This window comes from Trichoplusia ni, chromosome 9, assembly GCF_003590095.1.
Source record: "Trichoplusia ni isolate ovarian cell line Hi5 chromosome 9, tn1, whole genome shotgun sequence".
NCBI lineage: Eukaryota > Metazoa > Arthropoda > Insecta > Lepidoptera > Noctuidae > Trichoplusia > Trichoplusia ni.
Window position 1 is genome coordinate 532,759 of NC_039486.1, and position 21,683 is coordinate 554,441.

Here is a 21,683-nt window from a genome sequence, read left to right on the forward strand (position 1 = left end):
TTTTCAAATCTGCTTATACATATTCACCTCACCCGATACGATAGATTTTAGTTCATAGTAACCACCGTTCTTTAAGCCTGGAATAAAACCTATAAATAATCTGCTATTTAGCTCCGAGCGTCGAAACCGCGCCAATATATTAACTGAATGAGCTTGCCTACATTTTTACTGCTAATAAAATGTAACAAACGTACACACAACACTATTGTTTGTTACTTTGTATTTAAATAGTTGAGTCTGTGTGTTGTGACGGAAATGGAGGATTTATTGTAATCATAAACATTGCCCTAACAACACCGATTTCAAATGAATCGGTCTTGTGAATGAATATCAGAAATAATTGAAAAGTTTTATAACCTCTGCATAAAACATCCATGTAAAGTAGTTAAAAAGATTTTAAATAATATTTTTTTACATCAAATCATTCAACCGACTTCTGACAAACACTTGAGACAAACTTTACGAAAATTAGATGCGACCAAATGACACCTATTTCACGGTAAATAAAAATAGAATCGACAAAATCGGATAATCTAGGTCGTCCAAAGTTATAAGGCATTAAAAAATACATACGAATTGAGTGCCTTCTTCATGAAATCGGTTGAAATATGTGTATGTGAGAAAAAGGGACCGCGTTATACATCGTATATTGCTCCATCTTCCTTACTTCGATAAACAACATACGTTTTAACTACTGTCACCTTAAGTTAATATTTCCTCTCTGCAGATATAGGTAATCGTACTAATTATTGCCATATACAAATCTTGTTTGTAACCCAACTGTATTTGTCTCCGGGACCAATGAACGCAGTGGAGCCGGAGCTATGTAACTAATACTTGGGGTTACCTAACAACTTTCCCAAACAGTTGGGAAGTTATGCCTCGCAGCGAATACATAACATATCTATTTTAGTAGGTTTGAATGTCTGTTTATCTATTATAACATAAACACATTACTGTATAACTTATTATATTATCATACATACACCTTATTACAACTAATTTAAGTAATAAGTAGTAGTATTCGTTGTCTGTAATTTGTTTGCGAATATTGCCTGCAGATAAAACTGTCTGTGTCATCTAGAAAGCCTTTTAAAGAGTCATCATAGCTCTCATAGTTTATCTGCAATTATATAACTTTGAGTTATAAAATCTGTGAATGAATTCAGTCGTTAACTGACCACAAATTGGCAGAAAATATAAAAGAATTTATTAAACGTCTTGAAAATTAATTGTTTTCTTACGATGTGCAACTTGAAACAGAAGTTTATACACTATGATGCAAAACCTCAGTGTGTCATGAGTCACAAGTGCGCCCAGATACCGCCGGTCAACAGACTATTTATTCGGGTTCACAGCTCTTAAGCTAAGCTAACCACTAATACAAAACAATAGGGTATTCGAAAAAAAGAACAGTTTAGTCCGTCATACAGCTGTCCAAAAAATATTAGATACGTATTTGGTCTTTTATCTCAAAACTTAAAGCAGTTGAAGTAAAATATATATCGTTTGACGTCACTTACCAGTACTTTCGTGGTTACAACTTTAGAAAACATTTTTTTTTTCGCCCTGTAGTCCTTACTACCAGATCCTGTTATTATATTTTATTATTGGAGCCCCCAGTTACCTTATGTGAAAGTTGGTGTAACAGCTTTATTGCATCGACAAATATGACATCCTTTTGCTAAATAAACATTATGCAAGTCCATAGTCTGATGAGATGCTTGCTTTGTCACTATTCGTTCATTATTTTGGTGATTAACTCAAAATTTAGGTTTATTATAATTATGAACATTATCTCTAGGACTCTTTTATAAAGGTCAAGACTTTAATTTTATATCGAATCTTCCACGTATCACATGTCATATTTACGTTTATCATTATCTCAAATTCAGGACTATTGTCTTCTGATCTTACCTTTTTTCGAATATAAATACGAATATTTCGATCAAAAAACGTAAATGTACGAGCTCATTGGCTAAATCAACTCACATTACGGAAAAGTTCAACAATGAAACATAGGTATTTAGGTACCAACGAACCGCGTCTAGCGATCGCTATTGACTGGAACGACGCAAATACACAGCAAAATATACTCTAGCACGTGTAGATAAGGTAGACATTCGATAAATGCCTGAGCTAACGCCCAATGCGAAAATAGCTGAGCGACCAGAAATATCCATAAATCGGTCCCGGCCTCTTTCTGCGACCTCATAACCTAGTAGCGTCTTGTCTTGTTGAATGCTGTAGCCTTAATTGTCTCGTTGGCTATCGCACGGTCTATATCTAGAGATTATAAAAACATCTAGTTTTCACCTGGGAGTTATTTGCGATGAACCTTGTACCGACTATTTATAAAACATAACATAGTTTTAGCCAGTCAAGGATTATGTAACAAACATTTTTGAAAATTCAGCTAAAGTTAAACTTTAACAACTCAGTTTATCTTTTATGAAAGACGCATTTTATTAAATCCGAGCCAATGAATTGTGGATCAAACAAATATTTATCCCCACAGAAGGTCACACAACTCGTCAATCTAATCACCATAATAAAATAGCTGATGGTATTTTGATTACGTCGTGCGTGCAATACGTATAATGTAACAGGAAAATTCGTACAAAATCGACGCAGTGGGAAAGCGGTGGTCTTTACGTTTCGGCGCGTGCGCATATCTGAACCGGTCTTGTATGAATTAACATGCGAAAATGTTGTAGCGTCAGTGCGTTTGATAGCTTTACGTACTCGGGAAACAAAACACTTGGAACTTGATTTTGGACATCTAATTAATGAATCATTCACCTTTTTGAACGTAAATTTCCGATTAGATGTTGAGATATTAAAATTACGTAAAGGGACTGTTTTGAACGTGCGTAAATTCCTTTAAAGGAACTTAGACGTTCGACCGGGTTATAGAGGGCATGGCTGCAAATAATATTATGCCTATTTGTAAGGATTGTGCAGGAGCCGTATGACATGACTCTTCGAAAGAGAAGAAGATGACTCAGAATAAGGATGTATTCCTTATTCGTATTCATACCCTTACAAAAAAAACAATCCGCTTATTTTCTCTTCAAATTTGATCCTTGTTTACATTATGTAATAAATATAACAAGGAATAACACTGGACAACGCATCTCCATTCAAATCAGTTCACACACGTCTACGTCTTTTCAAGGCACTTTACCTCGCAACTTTTTTGTCAACATTGTGTTGAAAATATACTTAATATACACGTTAGCCTTCCGTATCGGAGCAAATATTAGTATATGGTATACCACTTCTTTGGTATATTGGAGTATCAATACACTATGTTGATAGATAATTATGACACTAATACGAGGAATCTTTGCAGGTCGAGTATAAATACTTCATTAAATATATTAAAAAGGTTTTGTTAATGTGTTACTTGGCTACCTCACTTAACGTTCTTTGCGCCCTGGTGATTACGGACGATTGAATCGAATTCAATAAGGAGATAATTTTATTATTAACCAGGAATGCCTTATGGTTGCTTCAAGAACGGAAGTTAATCCTTTGTTTCATCCCTTCTAATTTGCAATTAGGAGTTTTGTCAGAGCATCTCAGTAAAAATTTCCCAATACCATGGAAACTGCGGGTCCGATTATCACGTTGTTTAGCATGATTAGCACTGATCAAATAAATCGTGTTTAGTCTAAGTTGTGTGATTTCAACAGCAAGTGATCGTGCGTCGTCACAGTAACGGCGGTCAAACGGTTCCGGCCGGAGAAAGTTAGCCGCTGCCCGGGATTCCCGCGCACGTCACTGATACGCTAATGTTAATATGATTGGTGCTCTCCGCCTATTCCAAATGCATTTGACATACATTTACGCATCAGTTTAGTTGAATTTATTTGTTAACATTGTATAACGGTCTCTCTTATTATTTATGATGTTAGAAATTGAATTATGGAAGTTTTTTTTGTTGTAGCTTTTTATTTTTATCCTAATTTAGCTAAACACTGTATTTTTTAATTATTTATTATCATCAGCCAATGAAAATCAATTTATTGTATCAAGTGGAGATCTGGCTGGGATGAGTCTTTGTTTAGCCATTTTAATATTTTCTTGTTTATTCCATCATACAAATATTTTTGTTGCTCATAAATTAGGTTTAAATGAACCCAAGAAACCGGTAAATGGTTAAAAAACAGGTCACAAATATTAATATTAAAACTAAGTAATAAATTATTTTATTTACATAATTAAATTTATATTAATTTATTTTTTTCCTAAGCTAAGAAGAGCATGTAATTACTTTGTCCCTACACCAAAACATTAGCCAAATACCTGCTTGAAACCACCTCTAAATCCCCAGGGATCCATTGACATACCTATTCCGAGCTCTCCTGGCGGCTCTAATAAATCTTGCCCTTCACATCTAACGAATAATTTTCCATTTTCAGAAAACTTCGACCACAAGAACCACCCTCAGAGCATCGACTTGAACGCGGTGCGACTATGCTTCCAAGTGTTCCTGCCGGACGAGTCGGGGCGGCTGCGGCGGCCGCTCGCGCCCGTCGTGTCCGACGTCATCTACGACAAGAAGGCCATGAGCGACCTCCACATCATGCGCTCCAGCCACTGCTCCGGGCCGGCTCGGGGCGGCACGCAGGTTATTCTGCTGTGTGAAAAGGTAGGTCTTGAGACTGCTTCTTTGTATTTTTTTAGGAATGGAGGTGTCTACGTATGAATTTTATGTCGGAAAGACGGGGTCATGGGGTAGAAAGTATTAATAGCTTTAAACAACAGTACCAAAAAAATAATTTTTATTTATTTTCATTTTGATCTTTTTAATTTGTTGTGATACTGTTTTTGCAGGTGACCCGAGAAGACATAGAAGTGGTATTCTACCAAGAAGAGAATGGACACGTAGTGTGGGAGGAGATGGCGATCAGGATCCTCGTGCACAAGCAAGTGGCCATCGCCTTCGAAACCCCCGCGTACAGGTTCCCTAACATCACTGACCATGTGAACGTAAGTGGACGAACACTATTTTCGATTTCACCAGCATAAAAGACATTGCTAAGTCCAGAATAAAATGTGTCGTTTTGTCCTCAGGTGCATTTCCAGCTGAAGCGCATGTCGGACAACGCCCGCAGCAACTCGCTGCCGTTCGAGTACATCCCGGACTTCTCAGGTAGGCCGCGCAAGCCGCTGGCGCCGCTGGGCGCGCTGCTCAAGCGGGCCGACACCAACAACAACACCGCTGACGTCACCGCCGCGGCTGACGTCAGCTCCTCCACCGACGTGGTGGCGGCGCGCTGCCCCGCGGACATCGACGTCAACGGGAACCTGCCCCACGCTGACGTCGAAGTCATTGACACTAACGAGAAGAGCCTCAACGAACTGCTCGACCAGGTCGCCGAGCTGGACGAGATATACTCGGAGAACCGCACGCGCCTAGAAAACATTACGTCCCTTACTAACGATCACGAGGAAATAGAGGATTTCAATGACGCCGGGACTTATACTAGCTTGCAATTAGCTTTCAAAAACCCTGTAGAGATTAACGAGCCCGACCCCATGTCGTACGAAGACGTCCAAGTCCAGACGTACCGCGGTCCGATCATAGAGTTCAGTCCTTTGAAACGCGACACGGATGATGAGCGCGCTCCTCCCTTACCTCCCAAACGCGTACGTAAAGCGGCGTCCACGGAGCCTTTTAAGACCAGTCAGACTTCAGTGGACAGCATCCTGAAGCCTGGCCGTCAGCTCCCCCTCACTCGTAACCCCGATTCTATAAAAATAAACTCGGAAATGACCGTCGCGAAGAGTGAGCCTGCGCTCCCACCTGTTAAGAAGCGTTCCTTCTTTTCCCGTTTGTTTAGGAGAAAGGAGAAGTCCCCCGCTCCTAGCGTGAAGTCTGAAGGAAGGAAAGAGAATAAGAGCAAGCCAGTAGGTCGGTCCGTGAGCAGTGTTTCGGGAGTACGTCCGTCCAAATTTAAGTCCTCTGTATCTCACACTTCGTTAAAAGACAACGCGTCGGGCACGGGCCTGAGTTACGCGGATAGTATCACTCACATATCTCTGCATGGTGACGGGGATGAGAAGTCCACTTCTCAGACGTCGTTGCGTAGGCCGGCCAGCCTGGCGCCGCTGCCGCCCACTGACGGGGGCACTATACTAGTCGCAGAGAGCGTGCTCGCCCTGGACGCTTCTCAGTTCAAGAAGCTGCAGGACGACCTGGACCTGACGGACGCGGAACACTACGCGCTGTACATGGCGGTGGCCCCGCACGCCACGGTCTCTGAGTTCGATGAGACCAGCTGCTATTACTCGCCGGTCGATGCGAGCAAATTTCAAAATAATCAATAGGCTCCGGAGGCCTTGTGACGATCGTTAATTTTGTAGTCCAATACGATTTTTTTATAGAACTTTTTATGAGAATTTTAGAATATAGCTAATGAATTGCTAATGAGATTTGGTGGAGCAATCTTGAATGCTCCATTAGAACATTAATGCTATGAATCCCTCCTGTATGATCTAGGTTTCTGCCCTTAATGCCAAATTTTCTATATTTTTACAGGTTTTCTACGTATTTTACATTGATTGCGCAATAAATAATTTTGTGTGACAAAGGATGTAACAACCTCAAAAGAAATATAGATTTGGAAAAATATTTGTTGACTATTATCTAGAAATTTATGTAAAATCTTTCCCCTAAGACGTTGTTAGATCCTGTCATAATGTAAAACCTTTCTAAACATAAACTTAATTTTCTAGATATGAGTAGTAAGAAGCGAAAGGTGTTACGAAGCTACGAACTTGAAAGTAAGTTCATAAATATTTTACATCCGTGTATATACACGCTGACTTTTGTCTGTCCCTACATACATTTCAAACCAAAAAGGTTTCAATTTGAGCCATGGGCTGTATTAACACTAATTCTTGTTTAAAAAATATTAGAATTCCGGATACAAAGTCAGCGTGTACTTAAAATTTCCTGAGCAAGTCTAAATTACATAATTTTAAGCTTATTCAAATGTGTTTTGGGACGCATTGGTAATGGGGTAATGCTATCTAACAATATGCTAAAGAATTATTAATGTCATGGATATTGTATTTTTAATTAAGTACGCGGGGTTTGCATTTTGTTTGACCATAAGTTAGAAAAAGTCATCATGGTCTATGGTGTGATCATAGATTCGTCTATTTCATTTTTTCTTTGTATGTTGGCAAGTTAATAAAAAAATATATTTTGTATTGTAAAACAATATATGGCTATAGCATATTGTTTTTTTGGATACGTAGATTAGTTCTGAATTATTGCAAAGTGATGGTTTAACTAACATTTAGGTAAAATAGATAAATTAATTGTAATAGTTATGTAAATGTTTTTCTAACGCGAATTAGTCGTAGTTCGTTAAAGCAAAGTTTTAATGGCGATATACGGAACATTACTACCTGTAGTTATTAAACACTAGTTCGACCTAGCTTGTTGTCTAAAAGCTAGTCCATAATAGCCGACAAATATGACGTTACCTCTTAGGGAAAAATAAGCGAGGCCGCGCACTGTAGAAGTTCGAACGGTGTAACTCTTCAATAAGTACAACAAACCTAATAGAAATAGGTAGTAGCGACTTAATCGAAGGATAAGAAATAGCTATTTTCGTTCAGATATAAAATGTTTTAATGTGTTAAAACACGAACAAAAGTGCTATTATCTTGTAAAAGTATTTTGAAAACCTTATCTAATTTATTGTTCTGTATAATGCGCCAATACTTGAAATTTACAAATTATTGATGATACTGTAATATTATATTATTTTTTATCACTAACTCCTATATTACATTTTAAGTATGTATTTAACATTATGTTATTGCTAAACACTAAATTATTTATAGCAGTTAGTGCATAACAGTTGGTGTTTATTTATTTTCTCGAAGAGTATCTAAATGAATGCCCGTACAATGAGTCTGTGAAGCTGAGCTCTGGTCATTGTGAAAACGAGACGGCGAGTACAATGCTCGTAGTGGCGTCTCGCTCCCACACGACAACAGTTCCGTTGTATGGGCCCACAGTTAGGAACAGAGATCGCAGTTATTTACATTATTTTAATTACGTCGTTAAATATGATTTAATCCAAAGATAATGATTTAAAGAATTTTTCTCCGAGTCTCTAGTCGTCTATTTATTTGTGTTTTATTGTTGAAAATTAATTTAAATTATTTATTTGTTAATCTTTAGAATATCTATTGGGCGTTTGTTAATTTTATAGTACGTGTTGTTTTTAGAAGTAAAAGTATGAACAGGGTTAGAGGACAATCGATCGGATGTTTTTACTGAAGTATGAGCTGCTAACCTTTAACTCTGAATAAATATAGAAGCTTTATCGTAGCTCTTGTGGGCAAGAAACTGTTGCTATAGTGATAGCAAGCAAGTTTCGACTCAAAATGCTATTAGTACAAAGTTTGTTTTTGTTTAGCTAATGTGGATATGTGTGTCACAAAAAGAGCCTAATAGTATTCTTTACAAATGTAAACGTTGAAATATTAAAAAGGAAAAAGGGTTTTGAATATTAATGTGACTCAAAAATGTCACTACCCAAGGACTAGTACTTAAAAACAGTCGAAATGTGTATTTTATAATGCAATGACAGGGTGTCCCAACTCTGAACACGGTTCATGATATAATTTGTTTCTTTAAATGTTTGCGCAATTTTTTTAATTTAAAATGTAATAAAACACCCTGTGGGCGTATTTTTATAACCGCTTCGAGTATTATAGGGTACAAACATATCGATTAGTAGGTCAGGTGGAATAATGTTTTAGATGAATTTACAAATTGAAGTAGCATGTTGAAAGGTTGCCTCGAGCTGGCAACATTGTAACCTTAAAAAAAATATATATTTTGTTTTAAAAGGAATGAAGTCCCTATTTTCTATAATGGGTCTGCAATAAGTCACAATCTATCAGCATACGTATTTTTTAATATACATATGATTTTCTGTTTATGACCTTTTATAGAAAATAGAGAGATACTTATCAATAACGCGAATTTTCAGGTTAAAATTAATTTCGCGAATAATGAGAAATCTATATATCTATTTAGTTTAGTAAAAAGCCTAAATCTATATACAGCCAAGCCGGCAGTTGTTGTCCCTATAGTGTAATTCTCAATGAACTTGCATTTGTATAATAATTCTAAAATAATATGTAAAAATCTGTTTCTTTTTTTTTTACTTTTTATAAATTATAAGGTTGAATAGCAAAGCTTGATTGATGCAAAATTCTATATTATTATTAATATGCTAATAAAAATCCGTGGGTTTTATTTACTGTTTGCGGAACCCTAAAGCCCCGAATGACGTCAGGTACGAATACTTTTCATGTGGCATGGTTTGGATGTTTTTATTTTTCCGTTGTTCCAAAGCTTTTGTTAATTATTTTAGTTAATTCACACATATTCATATTAGCTTAAGATTAATTAGATGTAGTTCGTTTTAAATGCATGATTTTTCTTTGCGTTACTTTTAATGAATACACATTTAATGCAGAAATGTACGCTCACCTAATTTAATTTATACCACGTCCAAATACATTTAAGTTATTAACTGTGGTGGCGTAAATTGACTGTACTACTGCTTAGGTACTTGTAAAGTGTACTTATCTCTTTCATGGACCTTGGTGTTTATAATATAGTCACAATTACTTGTTTTGACTCAATATATTTTAATACTATAAGTACAAGAATGGCGATGGGAGAAGATGCGGCCGCATAAAGTGGCGTCTGGGCTCCAATTCCGCTATTTACAATTTCCGATGAATGAATGAAAATTGGCTTAAAATGCCATTTTTTTCTGCAAAATAATTGGAAATTCAGTACGGAACGGTACACCCAAGGTCAATACAATTAACTTCCAATTATTGTATTGGCAAAATGCTTAAAAGAATAGGAATAATTTCGAATTTAAGCCAATTGCCATTCATTAATCGGCCATTGTAAAATAGCAGAATCGGGGCCCTGTTCTGCAACATTACTACTTTAAAAGATGTTAATTGCACGATCTCTTAGTCACTAATTATAATAGATAGAATTGCTGATTACCAAGTATGAGAAATTGCTGAAATGCAATTTTCATTTGGATATTACAAGTTTTCAAATGACTTTGTATACTAAATAATTCCTTGCATGTTTCTGTTGTATTTGTGTGTAGTCGTAGTTTTAGCATTATTTGAAAGACATTGGGTCCTTTTTTGTACATTGGGTGTAAGTAATGTATTTTATTGCTGTAATATAACATGAGCCCAGTGTTTTTCAATTAAGTATTATATAATGTTTTAAGTATACTAACACAACCATACCAGTCTGACTGTAATTTTGAAAAACATCCTCTACCTCTTACTTTAAAGACAATAATAGACATGTTCAAAGTTGTCTTTGGCAATGAAGAAATTCCTGTCTGGCTGGTATGATGCAACTTATTTTTTACGAAAACAATACTAATAGTTTCAATCGCTTTTAGGGATGTACTCGCCGGAGCAGCAGCAGATCAAATCGGAACCAAGAGGTGCGTATTGTGTAACAATTATATCAGTATCATAACAAAATTGGCCATCAATTAGAACGAAATGCACTTGAGTCTGAACAACTTGCATACAAAACTATAAAACTTTTGGCGAGGAGGAGGGAAACACATTTTAGATATTTGTTTTTATTGCTAATAAATTCATAGATGCTCTGTATGGTTGCGTTTTTATATTAAAGACATTTTATTTGTTTCAGATCGGACTCCACCTCATCATAATATTGGCAGTTCACCCCTTCATGGCTACCCTCAACAATATGAACCGGTAAGTGATAAGAAAAACCTTGTATACTTGTGAAGAAGTGACATATGATAGATTTTTTACCGCTTTCTTAACATAACCAAAGCTATTTTTGCTCTACATTTGATATTTTTAGGTCATAAGAACGGTCAATAACCTTTTGGTCAGTTACCTCGGTAGCTTCGGTGTTTAGGCAACTGATGTTTAAATTATTTCATCGTACAATTTTTGTGATGTATAAAGAATGTTCGCATGTAACGAGTATTGTTTGTGTCCAGAACTGGGCCCTAGAGGGCATGCAGACGGGCATGCCGGTGGCGGGCCCCAGCCAGCTGGGCGCGTTCGGCGGCGACGTGTGGGGCGCCGCGCTGCCGCCGCTGCAGCCGCTGCAGCCCATGTCCCCCGCGCTGCAGCCCTACGCGCCCGACCGCATGTCGCCGCACAACCAGGGCATGTCGCCGCATGCCCAGGTCATGTCCCCGCATGCGCAGGTCATGTCCCCACATGGACAGGTCATGTCCCCGCACGGACAAGTTATGTCTCCTCACGGACAAATCATGTCCCCTCATGGACAAGTCATGTCCCCGCACGGGCAGAACATGCAAGTCGTTTCCCCGATGGGCCGGATATCCCCCAACGTGCACCCGGCGCAAAACATGGGCCACATATCGCCCAACCTGGTGCAACAACAGCCCGCATATGCGCAGGTGAGATATTGACTCTACTGTCATTCTCGGCAAATGTTCTATTGGTGATGGTGTGGTTACATAATGAACATAATGAACGTTCTATTAATGTTTCCGTTAATGCATGCAAAACAACACATCCCTTAAAATCTCGCATCGTCATAGGATGGCTCGCAAAATTAGAATAGAATAGAAAATAAATCGTTTAACATTGTGTAATCAGCAAACATTATGATCATCTAATTCCCTGTGCGAGAACTATGTCTGAGTGAAACAGACTGCCAAACGCATGTTATATTAAATAGTGGTTGGTTGTGTTACGCAGCAAGCCCAACAGAGCATGATGGACACGGAGCACAGCGCCACGTCGCTCAGCAACCTGCTGCTGGACCGCGGCGAGCCCCCGCTGCTGCTCAACTCCAGCGAGCTGTCGGGCCTGTCCGCGCTGCTGGGCGACCGCGCCGAGCCGCAGCCGCTCGACTACTGAGCGGCCACTCCCGCCACTCCCGCCACTCCCGGCTAGCTCTGCCAACCTGCCACCGAGCAGTGCGAGCGCGCCCTTATCGGTGCCAGCGAACCATATCATAGTTATAAATAATAATATGAAACGAGTTTATGAAACAAACATTTTGACATTAATTGATTTCTGAGTTTAATTTGACGGTTATTTAATGTAGTAAATAAGTGAAAAATCATAGACAAGCCTCAGTGGCGCACTCTATAATGATGTACGAATTTAATTCACGGACTTGCACGATGCGTGGTGTAAGTGACTCGATCCCGGAGTAAAGATCCCGGCACTGAAACCGGGATGTGGTTTGTAATCTACTTTATAATTGGTATTTACGTTAAATAGTTATATTTGCCGATCTGGGATTCTACTTTAAGTGATTAGCAAAAGAAATGTTAACGACTGTTGAAATCATATAAATCACTGCATTATCAAAGCTTCTTCTCTGTATGTATACACATCCATGCTTTTCAACATCACAGTTATGTTTTATCAGTAAAGTCAAATAAGTGATACAAAATAAAAATAAAAAATTACAATACTTTATTACACTGCATCACAATCAAACGATGTTAAATATCGCGTTGCTTATTATATATATTGCTTGTGTTATGTTAATTTGTTAAAACTAGTGTATTTGGTATTTAAAACCTCAAACAGCACCGTTATGTATAACTTAAGGATTAAGTATCTAGATCTCTATAGTTTATTTTAAACAGCAAAACAATATTGCAAGATTATTTCGCATTTCTCTATCCCGTTGGCGTTAATTCTGCACAATACAATCCGTCAACAAAGCTTGATTAAGACAAAAAAAGTACACTCATTATAAGAAATAACAAAAAACATCAAGTAATGAAAATCAAAACGTGTAAATATTTATATGTGTTTTTGTTTAAGCATTCATTATATTATGTATAACTACAGTCAGTAAAAAACAATAAGAAAGAATTTTATTTCATTGAGAATACATTATTTGCTAAATAAAACCGAAGTGACATTACACTTAAAAAGAAATCGACATAAGTTATTGTGCTTTGTGCTGTCTTTACAAGCAAACAATAACATTATATTTTGTTTTATGTCCAATACCATTTCTACTAGTTAGAAATGACTATATGGAACTTTGTATGAGATGCTAAGATTATATACAACATGGCGAGGAACATGTAACTTTGTGTAAAGTTGTCCTGCTATTTGTTCAAAGAAAGTAATAAAAGCACTGATACTTGCACACTTTTGCTGCAGACTGTACTGATTGAGATTCGAACAATAACAAAGTATAAAAAATGAGATTAAAATCAGAGGGATTGTTAAATTGACTACTTATGGTACATATTCAATATCTAACATAATTTACCTACTAGTTTCTAAACAGCTGGTCAATCTTACAATTATTGTTAAGTTATCAACTACTAATTCTGTCTTCTGAAATATGTTTAGTTTTTCTAACCAGTTTTCATAGAAAAATGGCTTTAGAAATTTATTGGATGCGCTCTTAGAAACCAAGGTTAAAATATGACTTAGAAGTTAGAGTGTACTTTTAGCATCGGCTGTCAGTGATACGGTGACTTGAAAAAGCGCGGCAAGTTGCGCGACAACGGTCGCTAATCGTCGATGCTTTACAGTAAACTAGCTTTTACCTGTGGCCGCTCTTGCGACGACCATTTTATTATTTTCTATGTTATGAGATTTTATAAATCTTAAATGTAATGAAGTCAGTTTTGTACGATGAACTGTTCTCGCTTTATCATTAAAGTAACTTTAAATGCTTTTTGGTTATGATTTGTTACCGAATAGTTTGTAAATATCTACGGAATGAAATATTCACTGGTTACAAAATTCTGACTGTCCGAGACCGAATTGCAAGTGGAAATTAACATTTAATTGTTTTTGTAAAGGAGCAATGATGTTTTATTTTCGAACGACAATCTAGATGTGACTAAAGTTTTGTTAATTTTTGCAATAGTTAAAAGTTCGTGTATGTTTTATTTATATTGGAAACAAGTCATTTCGGGGGTCGATTGAATCGAGAGGTGAAATCCGAATGATTAAATGCTTCATAGCTGTTCCACAATTTTGAAAAAATAAAACAACTATCTTAAGAATTCTTAAAAAAATTTGTACCAAGCTCCTCGTTTAACGTAATCTAAGTTTAAGCTCAGGCATCACAAGGTAATTTTAATTATGATTGAATGTGCAATGATATGAACGCATTGAAAATGTGTCCGAATTTTGTTATGTTTTTGAGAAAAAGAAAATACAATTATAGTATATTATTTGAAAATTGCAGTTTTATTATACCCTTGCAATACCTTAGCAGTTAACCTGTGCAGTTACCGATTTTTATAGGATCCAACCAGCCTTGGGTAAAATCTGGCATCGTAAAAGAAGAGTAAAACAGGTTTAGAAACTTTAAAACGGCTGGAGGGCTTCTTTATTTTTAAACTTTATTCACTTTGCAAGAATTGTGGTGGTAACATAAGCTTTACGATTTTTGCCTTTAGGCCCCACCAACGAGCCCCTAAGCATATTAAAAAAAAAACTGATAAAAGCCACGTTTATGCGAGCGTGGAGCATGATTATTTTCATGTTTGAATTGTGTCCAAACACTGCACTTACTTCATTCTAAATGCCCATTTGTTGTGCTAAATCCCTAAGTAAAAATGATCTTATAGTTTTGGAGCACTAATACCAACCCCATCCAAAAAGGTCGAAAGCAATGATATTTTTAAAGCTTGCTTAAAATCGAACATTATCTCTAAAAGAAGAGAACTTACCGAACTCTTATCATTTTGTCAACCCACAAAATTTTCATTATATCACTTTGTAAGGGGTAAAAGGCTAGCAACATTTTTAATAAAATTTGTATAACAATAAATATAGAAATATTTACCAGACTTCACCTGGCGGCTAGCAGCTGGCGGTTGCTGAGCCTCTGAAGTGCTCAAGACCGGGGACAAATTATTAACTAGCAACACCACTGAATATTGTGATAGCGGCAGCATCGAAGTAATTGTCAAACAGACGGATATCAAAATCAATATACCTAGCATGGCGATCATGGTGTAACAGAGATAGAGATATACAGTTGCAATATTCATAAACGAAACAGAGCATCTTATTAGATACAAAATATGTTATTATTACATGGAACACGAACAATGAACTTTTATGCTTGTAAAAGGTAAACAAATAAACCACAACAAACGAATACTGTTGGCGTTGAAATGAATTTATAAATATTTATCTCAAAATGAATGAAATAAATTCATCAGTACCTGAGCCTAAGAAAGTTGGAGTATGGGCAGAAGGTACACATATAGAAGCAAAGTAAGATTTAAATTTAATCCGCTTATTGATATCAATATATTTGTACAAAACTACCTGTGCTGCAAATGTTTAACTTTTTTAGAGAATTTATGATACCTAAGAAGTCGCCAGACTCTAGCGATGATATACCGACGATACCGGATTTGGATGATTTACAAGATATATTGGAGAAAGAAATATCTATGCCACCAGTGTAAGTATAATAATTTAATTCAGGTATAAACGATTCCTCCAAAGTTCTTATTGTCAGAAGGCCTGTTAGTCTAGAAACTACACATGCAAGCTCTTTACATTGATCACAATAAGAACAGATGTTCACAAAATTACAGAAAGATTTTTCTATTTTAGGACAGATCACAAAGACACAGAAACAGTGAATGCCCTGTCAGAAGTTGGTGGAGGTATTTCAGGTACGGCAGACAGCATAGAGAAGGTTTTAGAAGTCCTCAACTCTTACATACCCCAGGAGGAGATGGATTCTGCTGACACTGTGTGGACAGTCGACTCCTTACTGCAGGAACTGGCTGAAGAAACCCAGGAATAATGTAGTGGTAGGATTTCTTTTTAGGTAAGAATTAGGAAATAGGCCTTTTGTACACTCATGGGCATGTTAGGCAGGTATAAAATTGTATTTTGTAGATTCAATATAAGACCTATATGCAACAAAAAGCTGTGTATATTGTAGCCATAGGAATTATTTTTTAAGAAATAATTATAAATTTCATACTATGCTCAGGGTGGCCAGAGTGAAATCAGTAAGAATCTATTCAGACTTTTTCTGCGCTATGTCTCTGTGAAGGACTTACAGACAGCAACAGAACTCCCATGAGTTTCTAAATAACAATTATACAAAAAAAGTGGATACTGTACTGGTAAACAAAAATGCTTTATTTATTTTTTATGTATGTATGTTAAGTTCCTTGCTGACTGTACTATTACAAATATTACAATACGTAGGTAATAAAAGAAAATAGATTGTTAAAAAAGGGTAGGTATGCTTCAAATAAGATCCACAAGTCTATTAGTCATTATTTTATTTGTAAAAAACTTTTATTAATTAATTTTACTAATTATTACCTACATGGGCTACAAGTTATTGTAACAAATTCTCCGTCCAATTATATAATAGGGAATGATTGTTCTCACTTATAATAATAAATAAATAAATTTTTGGAAATAAAATTTTATTAAATAGTATTTTATGGATTAATTTTCTTTCTAGGGTAATAGAAACTGTTCGTTTTTTATGAAACATTCAATTGCATATTTAAGTAAATTGCTTGGAACGAATTCTATGCGTCATACCATGTATGTAGGTGTTTAATGGTTATCGCGACACGGAACATAGTAATTCCATATAAAAGGTTGTGATTATTCATCAATGTGGATTAGATACCACCCACACAATATAAAATACTGATTTCGAATTAGTAATTTCACCTCATGTAACTATTGTTTCATACTAAACATAATTTTAGTTATTTATTTCAGGCTAGTTGTGATATGACGTCAATAGGTTCATATCGCGTCGGTTAACTCGCAAATTGGACGCCCACTCGCACCAGTGGGTGAAGTTAAACAATGAGAATTAAGATTAACAGTAAAAGGCAATTGAATCGTTAAGGAGATCAGTCCATAGTTTTCGATACCTATTTTATCTACTTAACAGAATGATTAATTTAATTACTTAAGCACAACTCTTTATTTCCATGTGAAACACTCGGAAAACGATCTCTCGACAATTAAGCCTGATCTTAGACGACAATAAGGCTGATATGAAGATATTCAAGCAAACATCCAAATCCAGACAAAAATGATCAATATTCCATTAAAAACTCTTTTGTAACGATTAAAGTTCGTGAAAATGTAGGAAGTCTCAATTTACTTCTTCCAGGATATAATATTAATCCAGCTATGAAACTAATAGACTGACGAGGATATCAAGGATGCGTCATCATGTTAACAATGTAAACGCAAACTGCCAACAACTTGCAATCAGCTTCAACAAGTGTATAACAGTAACTACATCAAGATCAATATTCTAGCTGTATTGTCTAGGAAATAATGTCAACATTAACATTTATTATATTGTGTGAACTGAAAATGAGATCATAGAATCAAGCCTAGAAGTTAATCTTCCGATTATTTTACGTACTGTTTGCTAGCGCTCGTAAAACCAAGAAATCCAAATGCGTAAATCGAAAACAATCCCTGTAAGTTTACATAATTCTTGAGCGCAAACTCTTAATTCAAGATCCATTTTGTATAAACAATTGTATCCTATGACCTGGAAGTGAGGCTTTGGACTAGTTTTGCGGTGGATCCTCCTGCTGACCTGAATGCTATGTATGCTGTGATGAGTAACACAATGTATGATGGTATGATAGTGGCGGCATACAATTCTCTGCTGTTCAATAAACTCAGGCCGGATACAAAGAAGTGTGAGAGTATAACCCATCCGACTTTGAGATAGTTTTTGTCGTCAAACCCACTGAAAAATATGACGCTCCAAAAAGTGTTGAGTAGGATCATGCAGAGGGTCATTGCCGCACTTGTCACGAAGAAATACTCTGTCCCATTGTGGAGGCCCAACGTGCCTGGCCCTACCTGTAAATAGTAAAAATAGTTAGATATTTATATAGGGCATTTATTTAGATGAAAGCAGTGATTGGTATGCGATATTGATACATATTTGCACCTTATTTCAACATATTTTACCTTTAAAACTATATAAATTTATATTTAAGGTATCATTTTTACTATTTTTTTTTATTCTATGGAGTTTATATTTGAAATATACTTACAGAGTCAGCCAGCACATTAACTAAGGCAAAGGCACCACTCATAGTGCCAAAGCCAAGTCCTGACACATAAGCCATTTCCAGCTTGTTACTGCCAATATTGTGGTTCTCTGATATCTCTTTCAAACCTTCCTCTGTCTTCCGTAAGAGCAAGTACATACCATATCTAAACCCTTCCTGAAAGAACATATCCATTTTACAGATTATTTTAAAATCAACAGGGTGCAGATGTTGTAATGATACATTCCTAATTATCATTATTGCTGGCTATTAGTTGCAGCTGCTGCATGACAATTAGGTAACTGACAAATGATAGCTGAAGGTATTCTATAGTTTTTAAATTGTTTAGAAGTGTTACATCTAAATATTCTTTGAATAGAAAAAAATAGATAACGAACCTGAAATATAACAGCAAACACCATTCCAAAAGCTAAATACGATCGTAAAGGCACCACTGCGTACCAAACCAGGGATGAGAGTAGAAATGATAGTAGCCATCCGAAGGCTGCTGCTATCATGATGATGATGCGCACTGGGTCGTTAGCTACCGTCAGCGAGAACATCACCAGCGGAGCCCCGAACGCCAAGAGAGAACAACTGAAGAATTCTGCGAGAGTCATCTTCTTACTCAATTATTTACTTTATACGTACAATGAACCTAGCATAAAACACTTAACAGCTTCCTCTCGCACTCAACTATTTAACTTACTTAACTAACTAAGCTAAAAACGTTTCTAAGCGAATAAATAAGGTGTTTTGTTACAAAAAATTAAATGAATCACTGAAAAAGCAAACGCAGATTGACAGTCAGTGGGCTTGTCACTTTTGACGTTAAAATGACATCCTGATCCAGCCATGGACGCCATGGGGCATGGATGATTCACACTGTTTTTTTTTTTACATTATGTCTTTCTTTACTATTTAACAATATATAACGTTCAAATACTCAAAATAAAATTAAGTCATTTGAGAATGCGCGTACTGACAACATTCTTCCACTCACAGAGAAAATAACAAAACGCAACCTTCGCGTTTAGTAGTAGCTGTCAATTTCTTAACTAAAATAACCTCTCTTTACTTTGGCTCGATTTCAATTTCTCCATTTTTATGACAACAAAGTGCATTCTTTTACTTTGTATAAGTAAACATGGCTCCAAATAAAGCCAAGAAGACTCTATGGGTTGACTGCGAGCGATGCGGCTGCAGTATAACATCGAACGATAAGAATATTCACGTCGAATTAAATTGTGGGAAAGATCAATTAAAATGTCCTTATGTTGACGATAGAAAGTTATTCACTTGGCTGCAGAGGACGGGGGTGGCGCCAGAGGGTGCTCCACGGGATTCTGTGTTGGTTCATCCGTCTGCCGGCACCCTGATTGGTGCTGTGATCGGATGCCCGCTGCAATTAACCAGGGAAGGTGCTCCTACCATGGTGAAGCGAATGTGGCCGTCTAAGGCATCAGCGCCGGCCGCTGTAATCTTACCTGCAGCTGGTACGTCTTTAATTCATTTTCATAGAAAGAAGTAGATAAACATTTAAGTTGAACTTATTCAGCCATAGGCAAAATCCGCAAAATCGTTTTATTTTTATGAACTCGCCGTTTTATATTTTACAGATTTGTCATCAGCCTGGAGTAATGACAACATGAAGGTGTCCGTCTCAGTTATACAAGAGGAGATCCCAAAGGCAACTCAAGTCACCTTTAGACTTAAAAACCACAAAACAGATTCAGACATTGGTGATATCCTGAAACAAAATTTTTATAGTAATTTTGTTTGTGTTGGTAGTATCTTAGTATATTACTATTTTGGTAAGAAGTTAGAAATTGAGATATTTGATGTAAAATCAGAGAAAACTGATTATGATGGCTGGTATGTTTTAAGTGAAAATACTATTTGGATAATGGAGAAAGAAATGGTTCAGAAATTAAAGAAGAAGGCACAGGTGCTTGGTGGGGTGGATGATATTCTGGATGAAATACAAACCTTTGTGAAAATATCTTTCAATATGGATGGACTGACAGCAAGCTTTCAACCTACTCGTGGTCTTCTACTTTATGGACATTCAGGCATTGGAAAGACGGCTATCTGTAAATACTTAATTGAAAATCTCAACTGTTTCCACATAGAAATCAATGGCCCGGCTATCTTCAGCAAATATTTTGGTGAAACTGAGGGCACTATGAGGAGCTTGTTTGAGAAAGCCATTCAGAACCAACCAAGCATTATATTGGTTGATGAGATAGAAACTATATGTCCTAGGCGGTCTTCTGGCAGTACAGAACAAGAAAGAAGGATCACTTCAGCATTTGTGAACATGCTGGACAATTTACATGCTGAAGAGAGCAGAGTGTTTGTGTTAGCAACAACAAGGAAACCTGAAAACATTGATCCAATGTTGAGGAGGTTTGGTAGGCTTGACAAGGAAATAGAAGTTCCTGTCCCAGACCGAATGAGGAGGAAAGAAATTGTTTACAGTTTACTGAAAAATCTGCCAAACAAAATATCTGCACAGGACATTGAGAACATCTCAGATTTAGCTCATGGCTATGTGGCTGCTGACCTGGTAAACCTGTGCACCCAAGCGACCATGAAGTGTATCAAGAGATCAAGTAAATATATTGAGAGTGAAGATCTTATTGCAGCTCTAACTATAGTGAGACCTAGTGCTATGAGGGAACTACTAATAGAAATACCCAATGTGAGGTGGACAGACATAGGTGGGCAAGACGACTTGAAGCTAAAGTTGCGTCAGGCCGTTGAATGGCCTCTGAAACACGCAGAGAGCTTCCGAAGATTAGGGATAAGGCCTCCTGGCGGCGTTCTGCTATATGGTCCTCCAGGGTGCTCCAAAACTATGATAGCTAAAGCTTTGGCAACTGAAAGTGGTCTCAACTTTTTGTCAATAAAAGGCCCAGAATTATTTTCAAAATGGGTAGGAGAGTCTGAGAGAGCAGTTCGCGATCTATTTACGAAAGCACGACAAGTTGCACCTAGTATTATATTTTTCGATGAGATGGACGCGATAGGCGGGGAGAGGGGTGCAGGCGAAGCGGGAGTTCACGAGAGAGTCTTGGCTCAACTTCTGACAGAGTTAGATGGAGTGGTGCCCTTAAATTCTGTTACAATTTTAGCTGCGACTAACCGCCCTGACCGAATGGATAGGGCACTACTGAGACCCGGTCGATTAGACCGACTAATTTACGTTCCTCTGCCAGATTTCGAGACCAGATTAAAGATTATTGAGTTGAAGTTAGGAAAAATGAGTACCAGTGATGATGTGGACCACTATAGTTTGGCGACGAGGACTGAAGGCTTCTCTGGAGCTGAGTTGCAAGCGTTGTGTCACGAAGCTGCGTTAAGCGCATTGGAAAAAGATCTGGACTGCCCAGAAGTGACTATGGAGCATTTTGAACATGTCCTAAAAGATTTCACACCAAGGACACCAGAATCCTTGTTGAAGGTTTATCAAGAATTTGCTTTGGGACAGAAATCGGGATAAAAAGCCTTAAATATAGCCTAAGCAGTTGTATACAGAGAAAAGTTTGGTTTCCT

The 21,683-nt window shown here is 37.0% G+C and overlaps 4 protein-coding genes across 4 annotated transcripts in view; 3 read left to right on the forward strand and 1 right to left on the reverse strand.

The window, feature by feature from the left end:
* LOC113497518 (transcription factor p65-like) overlaps window positions 1-12,880 on the forward strand; it is a gene marked incomplete in the record, with an annotated part of 38,169 nt that extends 25,289 nt beyond the window's left edge. Inside the window, 8 exon segments of the mRNA XM_026877094.1 lie at window positions 4,428-4,657; window positions 4,843-4,998; window positions 5,083-5,161; window positions 6,748-6,795; window positions 10,491-10,535; window positions 10,751-10,818; window positions 11,073-11,501; window positions 11,806-12,880. Of these exon segments, the coding sequence (XP_026732895.1) occupies window positions 4,428-4,657; window positions 4,843-4,998; window positions 5,083-5,161; window positions 6,748-6,795; window positions 10,491-10,535; window positions 10,751-10,818; window positions 11,073-11,501; window positions 11,806-11,967 (1,217 nt within the window).
* A 2,219-nt stretch (window positions 12,881-15,099) lies between these two features.
* LOC113497525 lies at window positions 15,100-16,521 on the forward strand. The gene is made up of 3 exons (XM_026877101.1): window positions 15,100-15,324; window positions 15,407-15,517; window positions 15,673-16,521. Exons 1-3 carry the CDS (start codon window positions 15,248-15,250, stop codon window positions 15,866-15,868), a joined length of 384 nt encoding a protein of 127 aa, XP_026732902.1. The 5' UTR covers window positions 15,100-15,247; the 3' UTR covers window positions 15,869-16,521.
* Window positions 16,342-18,949, reverse strand: LOC113497524 (gamma-secretase subunit Aph-1). Its single transcript, XM_026877100.1, has 3 exons — window positions 18,524-18,949; window positions 18,129-18,302; window positions 16,342-17,931 (listed from the first exon to the last, which is right to left on the reverse strand). The coding sequence occupies exons 1-3, from the start codon at window positions 18,743-18,745 to the stop codon at window positions 17,605-17,607; spliced, it is 723 nt and encodes a 240-aa protein (XP_026732901.1). The 5' UTR covers window positions 18,746-18,949; the 3' UTR covers window positions 16,342-17,604.
* Window positions 18,950-19,099: 150 nt separating this feature from the next.
* On the forward strand, window positions 19,100-21,662 carry LOC113497517 (ATPase family protein 2 homolog). The gene is made up of 2 exons (XM_026877093.1): window positions 19,100-19,621; window positions 19,745-21,662. Exons 1-2 carry the CDS (start codon window positions 19,273-19,275, stop codon window positions 21,628-21,630), a joined length of 2,235 nt encoding a protein of 744 aa, XP_026732894.1. The 5' UTR covers window positions 19,100-19,272; the 3' UTR covers window positions 21,631-21,662.
* Window positions 21,663-21,683: the final 21 nt, after the last annotated feature.

Bases quoted from the DNA above. Each gene is read 5' to 3' on its own strand.
- LOC113497525 (XM_026877101.1), top strand. From the start codon at position 15,248: ATGAATGAAATAAATTCATCAGTACCTGAGCCTAAGAAAGTTGGAGTA. The intron at 15,325-15,406 runs GTAAGATTTAAA...TAACTTTTTTAG, and splicing joins GGTACACATATAGAAGCAAA to AGAATTTATGATACCTAAGA. The intron at 15,518-15,672 runs GTAAGTATAATA...TTTCTATTTTAG, and splicing joins GAAATATCTATGCCACCAGT to GACAGATCACAAAGACACAG.
- LOC113497524 (XM_026877100.1), bottom strand. From the start codon at position 18,745: ATGACTCTCGCAGAATTCTTCAGTTGTTCTCTCTTGGCGTTCGGGGCT. The intron at 18,303-18,523 runs GTTCGTTATCTA...ATGTTCTTTCAG, and splicing joins TGTTTGCTGTTATATTTCAG to GAAGGGTTTAGATATGGTAT. The intron at 17,932-18,128 runs GTAAGTATATTT...TACTATTTACAG, and splicing joins TTAATGTGCTGGCTGACTCT to GTAGGGCCAGGCACGTTGGG.
- LOC113497517 (XM_026877093.1), top strand. From the start codon at position 19,273: ATGGCTCCAAATAAAGCCAAGAAGACTCTATGGGTTGACTGCGAGCGA. The intron at 19,622-19,744 runs GTACGTCTTTAA...TATATTTTACAG, and splicing joins TGTAATCTTACCTGCAGCTG to ATTTGTCATCAGCCTGGAGT.